This window comes from Pholis gunnellus, assembly GCF_910591455.1.
Source record: "Pholis gunnellus genome assembly, chromosome: 13".
Classification (NCBI taxonomy): Eukaryota; Metazoa; Chordata; class Actinopteri; order Perciformes; family Pholidae; genus Pholis; species Pholis gunnellus.
The window spans coordinates 5,953,607-5,962,908 of record NC_136540.1 but is presented as its reverse complement, the minus strand read 5'-3'; the positions used below and the strand labels follow the sequence as shown (position 1 = coordinate 5,962,908).

At 42.0% G+C, this 9,302-nt stretch overlaps 1 protein-coding gene and 1 long non-coding RNA gene across 3 annotated transcripts; one reads left to right on the top strand and one right to left on the bottom strand.

Annotated features, from left to right (window-relative positions):
- The first annotated feature begins 3,020 nt into the window (after window positions 1-3,020).
- nlrc3l1 (NLR family, CARD domain containing 3-like 1) lies at window positions 3,021-7,472 on the top strand. Of its 2 annotated transcripts, XM_079171559.1 has the most exons (7): window positions 3,021-3,050; window positions 3,956-4,196; window positions 4,426-4,527; window positions 4,720-4,797; window positions 4,903-5,011; window positions 5,121-5,361; window positions 5,455-7,472. In XM_079171559.1, the coding sequence occupies exons 2-7, from the start codon at window positions 4,024-4,026 to the stop codon at window positions 7,026-7,028; spliced, it is 2,277 nt and encodes a 758-aa protein (XP_079027685.1). In that variant the 5' UTR covers window positions 3,021-3,050; window positions 3,956-4,023; the 3' UTR covers window positions 7,029-7,472. The 2 variants fall into 2 exon arrangements, with proteins under 2 accessions (XP_079027685.1, XP_079027686.1); XM_079171560.1 differs by lacking the exon at window positions 3,021-3,050 and having other exon boundaries at window positions 4,055-4,196; window positions 4,430-4,527.
- A 73-nt stretch (window positions 7,473-7,545) lies between these two features.
- Window positions 7,546-8,911, bottom strand: LOC306705326. The gene is made up of 4 exons (XR_013767333.1): window positions 8,794-8,911; window positions 8,650-8,712; window positions 8,400-8,526; window positions 7,546-8,206 (listed from the first exon to the last, which is right to left on the bottom strand). It is a non-coding gene; the product is annotated as an uncharacterized lncRNA (long non-coding RNA).
- Between the last annotated feature and the right edge of the window lie 391 nt (window positions 8,912-9,302).

Below are 9,302 nucleotides of genomic sequence, written 5' to 3'. Positions count from 1 at the left end.
TTTTTTAGATCATTCGGTAGTATCACTCTCCTTCTAACCACGGTACAGGGAATACATATCTGTAAATTGGTATACTTCTACATCATTTAAGAAAAAAAAAAACTCCTCCCTGTTGATTTGGGCAATCATCTCATCCAACATATAGGCACCACGCCCGTTGTGGAAATGGCAATGCAGTTGTACCAGGGCCCGCGGTTTGACAGGCCGTCCATGGGCCCAACATGCATGCACTCATAGCTCTTAATTGGTTCGATCAGATTCAAATGTGGTTGCACTGGCTGTCCCGACTAACATTGTTGTTGCTTCGAAGCTTCAGCGAGGAATATTATTATTTTATTTATTTCCACCCGAGTCTCCTGGGCCCTTTACGTCATCAGGCCATCGGGCTTGAAGCCGGGTAAGCACATGCATTTAAATGCCAAAAGCTGTAGTTTCCTCAAACTTGAGGCCATTATTTACTTATAGTGTAATTTACTTTGCCATTAGTGTCTGAGAGATGAGAACACAAATTGGACTTCAGGGATTTTCCTATTTATTTAAGCGAAAACTGCTAAAAGAAAAGTGAGAATCACATCAAATAAATTACTAAATTAATGCCCACGAAAACAACTTTATTAATTTGTAGAACAAATGAAGAGATTGTAGAACAGATAAATAAACAAATAGACTGTAGCCTATGCTAACATATAAAAAAAAAAAGACTTGGCAATGCTGAGACCATCTATCAATCTCCTTCACTGCATTTCAGTGGCCGGGACAGTGCTGAAACAACACGCACACACACACAACAAACAGCACAATAGTCTAAGAAAAACTCATAATAATCAAATAATGTGATTATTATTCCTTATTTCGTGGGCTATTCTATATTTCTGATGGCAAGATTACCATGGCAATGGCAGAAGCTTCCAAGCATTCAGGTCAGTCTGAGGTTGCACCCAAGCAGGTTGTTTTTATGTATTCAGAGTGTTTATGCAGTACATTTCCAATCTCTGTGTTTGTGTGGATATTCATGGTGAGTATAGGCTTTTTTGGCCAATTTCAGATTTGCCGCGGGGACTTAAGTCCATTTCACAATCTTTTGTTCATTAAAACTCTGTGATAGTCTAGTTTGAAACCTTGATCCCATTTCTATGCAAAAATGTCATTTTTAAATAAAAGGAACAAAAACCGCTCGTCTGACAGCCTCAAAATGGCTTTGGCCCACTAATAAATCCAACACAATGGCTATCCTAAGAATGATTCTTTTCTTTCTCCTAAAATCCTTTGGGCACTAATCATCCCTCATACATCCACTGTTTCCTCCTGCCGTCTTTGTCGCTGCTCACGCCTCCATCACACAAAGCGCAGTGTAGCGGTCACTAACGAGACAAGGAAGCTGACATGCGCCTCGCTTTTTTTTTCTTGTATTGGTAAACAGCCTCCGGATCTGAGGCTATATTCACTGCGTGGACACTCGCACAGCAAAGACTAGGCCTACATCTCAACTGATTCTCATACCAGATCAGAAAGAAACAGGCCTACACTGATGAGCGCATGCACACTTACAGAATAACTATATGATTCTTACACAGCACAAATAAACGATGAAAAGTGTTATAGGCTGCATTGCAATTTTAAACTCTCGGGAAATAAAAAGCAACTAAATAGCATAACGTGATACAATTAAGAAAAGACTGTGTAACCAATCACCCCAGCAGTGCTAGAACTGACATTCAACATAATCAATAATCATAAATAAATGGGACAAGAAGCCAGCTGTGCGAAGTTGATAATATAACTTGATTCTACCGGTATAAATTGAAAGTAACATATACAATTATGAAACACAAGCACAGACAGCTCTAATAAAACACCAGCTGCTGCTTTTTTTTTACTTTTATGAATCATATTTTGCAGTAAATACCAACCAGAAGGACATTCGAGCATTGGCCGTGCACACAGACACTCACAGTACGCATTTGACACAGTATCAGCATCACAGCAGTGTCATACCTTAAGATGAAAAGATTTGTCTCGTCGAGGTATGCAATAAATATGCAATGGATTGCATAAAAAAAAAGCTAACACATACATTCTCCTCGTTAGCTAATGTTGAAAAGATGTTGACATAGTTGAAGTGATTGTCATAAAGATATCTTTATGAATTGCCACACACACAATCACTTCAATTACAAAGAAAGTTGAAGGAGAACTCCGCCGGTTTAACACATTAAGTCGGTTTACATTGGAGTGCTGCTGGATATGTAAAAAAAAGAATTGTATAAAGCATTTTTTGGTGGTTCAGTTGGTTCAAGTGATGCCAGCTGAGTCAGCGTTGGTGGGGCAGAAGACTACAGGTTTGAAAATTAAAAAACAAGCTGGGGGTATAGAGTTAGAAAGAGGTGACCTTACCTGGCCTCTGTGGCCTGCTCCTCATCTCTACGTCAGGCTAGTGACTCGAGGATACATAATAAACTCAGCTTTAGCCGCTACCATAGGCCGCTACTACACACCCATGGACCAGCTGAATCTCTGACAGGACTGTCAGCAGTCGAGTTGTATTGTGGGTAAAATGTAGCAAGGCGAGTTGAGTAAAGTAGACGATTCAGCTGGTTCAGCTGCATCGATTAGGATCTTTGTTTTTAAACTGTTCATTGTGAGATGAACAATATTATAGGAGTGCAATGCTGAACGTTTCCAAGCCGTTCAAGTTATTTTAGTCAGCAGTTAGGCCTGATTTGGGCCAGCCGTGCACCCTCTGTTTTCACATATAGTATTTAACATGTTTGCCATCACAAACATAGAAGGTATAAGGCACTTTATTTCATAACTTGTTCTACAACTATTGTATGACTTTCTATTCATGGGATGATGAACAGAAATTGGGAAAAACACATTTACACGCTGTTTACACTGTTCAGCTGCGTCACCATAGACTGTAAAAGAAGAGTGCGTGTTGTTCACACTTCCGGCCTCTAGGTGGCGACAGAGTCTGTCTTGTATTGTTTGGCTACTCACGTGATAGGAGAAGAAGACATGTTGACTTCCTGAAGCGAACTAAAACGAGGGTAAGTTAAGGTTATTTTTTTGGCATAAACAAGAAACTAGCAATAATGTATTTATTTAAATACCTTTGTGTTTATTTTAACGCTTTGAGCCATTATTAAAGTAATGTTATTGAGCGTAAAAAAAAATAACTTTCCTTATCCCTGGGTTGAGCCCTCCTGTTGCGACAGTTTGTCGCTGGGCTGTCATCGTATTTTTTCACTCCTAAATTCAGATTTAACGTTCACCTTGAATCATAGACGCATCTTAAAATCCCGTTGACGGCGCGTGCAGAGGCCACTGCCATAGTCTGACACTGACATATGTCACGTGTGGAGAAGTCAAGTCGGAAGAGTGAAGTTTAAACATTATAGCCATGACCAAGAGTCAAACTAGGCCATTTATGCTAGCTAAAGCTGCTTCTGTTTATATGATCCATATCAGTCAGACTGGACGATATACAGCCTCAGTTTAAAGCATGTGAATACATGAGACATACGATGCAGGTAGACGCACTTCATCTCCACAGCGAGCCAGAGACTTACAAGCGTCTAACTTTTCATTGTAGCTTCCCAATGCAGCGCCTTAAAGTGAAAATGAGGAAGTAAAATGACTATGTAACGTTGACCTAGAGGTAATAAATCCCTGTTTGTCCTTCAGACCTAAAGCTAGGTTATTACAGTGGTTACCGACCTGGGAGTAGCATTTGACATTGTACTTTAATTTATTTTGAAAGGACATTTCTGTTACCTTGAATGTAATTAGCTTGTTACAAGTTCAATTCAGTATTATAACGTAGTGCAGAAGCTGAATAAGCATCTATCAGTAGAAACCTGAACATCTGGTTTGGTGTAAAGTTCCTTTCTATGCACACTCTGATGGAGAATTTGAGAACTGATATCTTGTATTGTCCCATGTTCTTCTGCAGGTACAGGCAGGTTACCTCCGCGAGACCATCCCTGAGAAAACAAGAAGGGATCTCGTCCTTTCTATGACATGATGGACGACAGTGAATTGGAGGCGATGGCCACGCCGTCAGGCTCTTCCCTCGGGGATGCGGTGTCCGGCAGAGGACAGAGTATGTCTGATGAAGGCGAAGAGCTCTTCTACATCCCTGAGAGAAGACCCTCTCTGGACCTGGGGCCGAGTCCAATGGATACCAGCCACTGGTAGGGAGATTTTTACAAGGGTAGTAGGGTAGTGTTTTTTATGTAGAGTAGTGAAGCAACTACCCATATACTATCACTTGCTTTCTACAGATGGTACAGTACAAAGTGAAACAGATATTACTTACACCTTATGTGTAACAACAAGGGTGGTGTGGCAGCTCAGCAGTTAAATATAGGGGTAATATACCTGAATTTAATGTGATAAATGTATCTACTCTCTTCTTTTTAGGCAGTATGTGGACCAGGCCTCTTCTCCAGCTCTGAGGTACAGATCAATGACAAGTGAGGACGACTCCATCCACATGAGTGACGAAGATGGATCCCCCACAAGGTATAAACAAGACGAAGCATTCAAAGCTTAATTAAGTCTATAAATGAATGCATTCGTTCCTGCCTGTGGTATGTACCTTTCAATATACCGCACCTTGTTGTCACTTTCATTTTAAAGTTGGGAAAACTGCAATCAATCTTGTCGTTAAATTGAAAGTAGTTAACGCCCTCTTGTCATCCTTCCTGGTTTTAGGGTTCAGCTGAAAGGAGCAGATTCATACTCGAGCTGCTACTCATTGGACAGTGACGATTGTGAAAAGATGACCCCCAAGTAAGAAACGAACCCATGTCGTGACACTTTGACGTGTTAAAAGTGTTTTACTACACACTGGACGCACAGTAAAACGTGTTTTTAAATCTCTCCACTGCACACCAGGCTTAAATGCAAAGATGATACCGTCTCAGAGCCTCCTGTCACACCTGAGTTAATCCAAGACCCAAATCAGATCAGGCATCCTTCCCTGACGGTGGCATTCACTTTCAAGGTTAGTTTGCTTTCCCCCTCTTGTCTTCATCAGTTTTAAAGAAATGATATAGAAGACATCCTCTTGTTGAAAACGGCAGCATTGAATTGAATCCTTTCTTTGGAATCAGGCTATTTCTAAAACCCTTGGGAAGCTGCCTGATGGAGACTTCAAGTACTTCAAGGTGGTGCTGTGGAAGCGATACTCGCACGCATTCAACACTCATCCCCAAGGCTTGGACATGGTGGACCTTGTGGACCGCTTGCTCGAGTGTTTCGACCTGGAGTTATCTTTGCAGATCACCAAAGCCCTTCTTCAGGCCGTTGGGCAACCAAAGATGATTGAATACCTCGAGACTTTGTGCATCAAAAGTAAGTAGGCTCTTGTATTGCAAATGAGATAATAATCAAAGTGCATTTGGAAGAATCTTACATATTGAGATGCACATTTTTCTTTTTTTCCAGATGAAGTGCGTTATGATTTATGCGAGACTCTGAAGAAGAAATTCGGCAGCGTGTGTGAGGATGCTGCCATGCAGGGAGAGAGGAGACCCTTTGACGACGTCTTTACCGATCTTCACATCACCTCAACATGTGACAATGGCCCAAATATTGAACACGAGGTCGTGACCATAAAAAAGCTGGACAGCAACCATAAAAAAGTGAAACTGCTTTCTACCAAGGATATTTTTAGCGCTGAACGGCTGGAGCACAAACACTTTAAGTTTATGCTGATCACCGGAGTGGCAGGGTCAGGGAAGTCTATGGCATTCAGAAGGTTAGTCCTCGATTGGGTTGAAGAGAAGTCCCACCTGCACGTGTCCTTCTTGTTTCCTTTGACGTTCAGAGAACTCAAACAGTTTGAGAACTCTAAGACCTCCGTGGTGGAAATATTAGAAACACTCTACCCAGCAACCAAGAAACTGAGGGAAGAAGATTATAATTGCGACGACGGCAAAATAATGTTCATCTTTGACGGTCTGGATGAGTACGGCGGGGAGCTCGACTTTCAAAACACTTCCATCCTCAGGGACCTCAAAGAGATCACCACCCTGAACGTCATCGTGGTCAACCTCCTCAGAGAGAGGCTGCTCTTCCGCAGCCTGTTGATGGTCTTTTCTCGGTCGCTGGTAAAGCGCAGCATCCCTTACGACACGCACTATGATGAGATAGACGTGCGTGGTTTCCTCGACCCTCAAAAGGACGAGTACTTTCAGAAGAGGTTTACGGACCCGGATCAAGCAGCTCGAGTTATTGCGTACGTCAACTCCTCCACAACCCTCCGCATCATGTGCCACCTGCCCTTGTTCTGCTCACTGGTGGCAGATGAGTTCCAGCCCATTTTTAGGGAACGGGCGACGCGGGCAGAGCCGCCCAGGAACATCACCTACATGTACACCAAGCTGCTGCTTGCACTCATCCGACAGCATCGCGCATTTAGGGTTCCAAATCGTAGCCTAAACAAAGAGAAGGACTTCCTCATGAAAGTTGGAAAGTTGGCCTTCAACATGCTGGAACAAGGCAAGTTCAAGATCTCAAAGTACGACTGGGAAGAGGTTGATGTCGACGACGAGGAGGTGGTGATTAACAGCGGCCTCTGCATACAATACATCACGACTCCAGTTGTCTTGTGTCAGGAGAAAGTCATCAGCTTTATCCACCCTACCATGCAAGAGTACCTGGCGGCCCTTTATGTGTTTCTCTGCTTTACCAACCAGGGGAAGAACATTTTTGAGCAGCAGCTGAAAGACCGGTTCAAGGGGATATTCAAGGGGCACACGGCGATAGAGCTGTACAAGAGCGCCGTGGACAGCAGCCTGCGATACGACGATGGGAAATATGACATTTTCCTGCGTTTCCTGCTTGGAATGGGCCTCAAGACCAACCTGGGACTCCTCGAGCCGTTCTGCACGTCCACCGTAAAGTGGCCAACGCTCGTTGAAGACGCTACTGCGCTCATCAAGAAGAGGATCAGAGAGAATCAGTATCCCGGCAGGAACGGCAACTTGACGCGCTGCCTGGAAGAGCTGAGGTCGTGAGCCTCTGAGGCCGCATCCGTTTGAGCCGACTCCTTTATTAAAACGCTGATCAATGTGCACAATTTAATTTTGATACAAAATAACTATCTTCTCTCCTTTTCAACCAACACATACACTAATGAAGCTAATCGCTCCTTCAGTTACACGGATGTACCAACGCCGTGGAGACAGAATCTTTCAAGAGAACGCATTCAATGTGTTCATATGGATTTAAAGAAGCTTAACGATAATAAGGGAGTATATTTTGAGTTTAATTTTTTTCCTATTTTTATACAATCAAATGTTTTTTTGTGGTCATTATTCATTTTTGCTTGTGCTTGATTTTTGACATTTATGTGTAATGCAGTATATTCACATTGAAGAGCTGAGAATCCTACATACTCTAATTTCTCTCATCACTGAAAGTACTGGTTGCTGATAACAACTAACAATAAATCTTAAGGGAAACAACCACAGGATTCCATCATACTTTGTCTCATCATGGAGTATATTTGTATACGTTTCAAAAGTTTACACATTTACGACAGCAAACACAGACACTGGAATGATACACAAACATAGTAAATACCCTAGAAATAAAATATTCAATATTTATTCTTTAGTCATCTAAAATACATTCATTTAGGGTGCGTTCAGTTCCACATTAAATGTTGCCTCTGGACATTGTTTCCTTGGATAAGGAGGACTATCTTCAAAATGCTGCGTCAGATTAATATTAGGAGAGAGGAACAATGTGCTCCAATTTGTGTTTGCTTTCGCCTTTAAAGTTCTTCCTTCCCAGAGTATCACAATGAGTCACTTTTTACACTTTTGGCATCATTGATGGGAAACCGTCTGGGAAAAACCGACGTACTACTCTGGAACCAAATGCACCTTAAGTTTGGTACATTTCTTCCTTTGATTGGCACAGTTCTCCCATCAAACAGTATAACAACAGTACATTCACAGATGCATTTGATTCTTGTAAAATATGAGTTAATTGGCAAGTGAAACGTGGCGCAGAGCATTCCACAATTCACTGTCTTCTCCTATTTCCTCTTGCCACTAACACAATGTTCTTTTGGGCCATTCCGGCGGCGTTCGTCACAACACAGGTGAAGGTGGATTTGAGGTCCTCTGACGTGACATTCTTCAACATCAAACTCCTCTGTATGATCGCACCGTTATCCAAAGTCGATCTAAAACAGACACGGGTCGTCACAGCTCAGCTGCAGGTTGGTTGCAGGATGTTACATCAATCATTGCTTTCTAACAGCAGAACTTTGTGAGGAAATACACTCACGTTGTGTGTTGATAAAATGCACTTAAATGGCTAAAACTGTATGCTCTGTGAGGGTGATTTCCATTAAAGTAAAAACTCGTAATACTCACTCCTCTGATTCTAATACTCTGCCATTGCTGAGCAGGTCTTCGGGGAAACAGCCGTTGACGAGCCAGTAGATGAGCGTCACATCCTTACAGTTTGTAAACGCTTCACAGTGAAGAAACAGTTGCTCACCTGCAAGTCAGAATACATCCAGAACCCATCACACACAAAGAGCGTCACTAAATAATACCCAATAACAAGATTCTGTCAGCTGTCAATACCAAAACACTTGGTGGTCGTGTGCAGAAGTGTTACCTGGATGAGCTTTTACTTTGATGCGACGTTGCCCGATGATCTTTGGAGATTCATCCTGAGAAACTGAAGAGCAAATTTAGGGTTAGCAAGAAAAAACCCAATTACATTAAAATAAATCACCGTCACCCACAAAATATACTGTACCTGGAAATCCATCTGCAAGCAGCAGACACAGATATCCCAAAGCTGATGCAGAGATACAACATATTCACAACCAATCCCACAGTACAGTGAAAATGACTTGATGTTTGGTATTACAGAGTATTATTATTACCGTTGACAACCGGAGACAGCTTCATATCGACTCCTGCTGTGAGAGCTTTCTGCCGTTGACTGCTGTTTGGAACTACTATATATACACACAAACGTAATTCACTTCCCTACACCCACTCAAACACAATGCATGGACATTTAGTACATGGGGGTTTCCTCAAAACTAGGCCGTATGTTTGACACACGCTGGTTACACATCCCGGTCTTGTGATTCAAATTCTCTCTCCCTCTATATGTACATATATATATATATGTGTATATATACATATATATGTATATATATGTACATATATGTACATATATGCATGTCATTCAGTGGACAACTTGGCTTTAAATGTTGGAAAAATAAACCTGAAGGATGCAAAGACAGCTACAGACGA

Coding starts and splice junctions, on each gene's coding strand:
- nlrc3l1 (XM_079171559.1), top strand. CDS start 4,024: ATGATGGACGACAGTGAATTGGAGGCGATGGCCACGCCGTCAGGCTCT. Junction 4,197..4,425: donor CCAATGGATACCAGCCACTG/GTAGGGAGATTT, acceptor TCTTCTTTTTAG/GCAGTATGTGGACCAGGCCT. Junction 4,528..4,719: donor GAAGATGGATCCCCCACAAG/GTATAAACAAGA, acceptor TCCTGGTTTTAG/GGTTCAGCTGAAAGGAGCAG.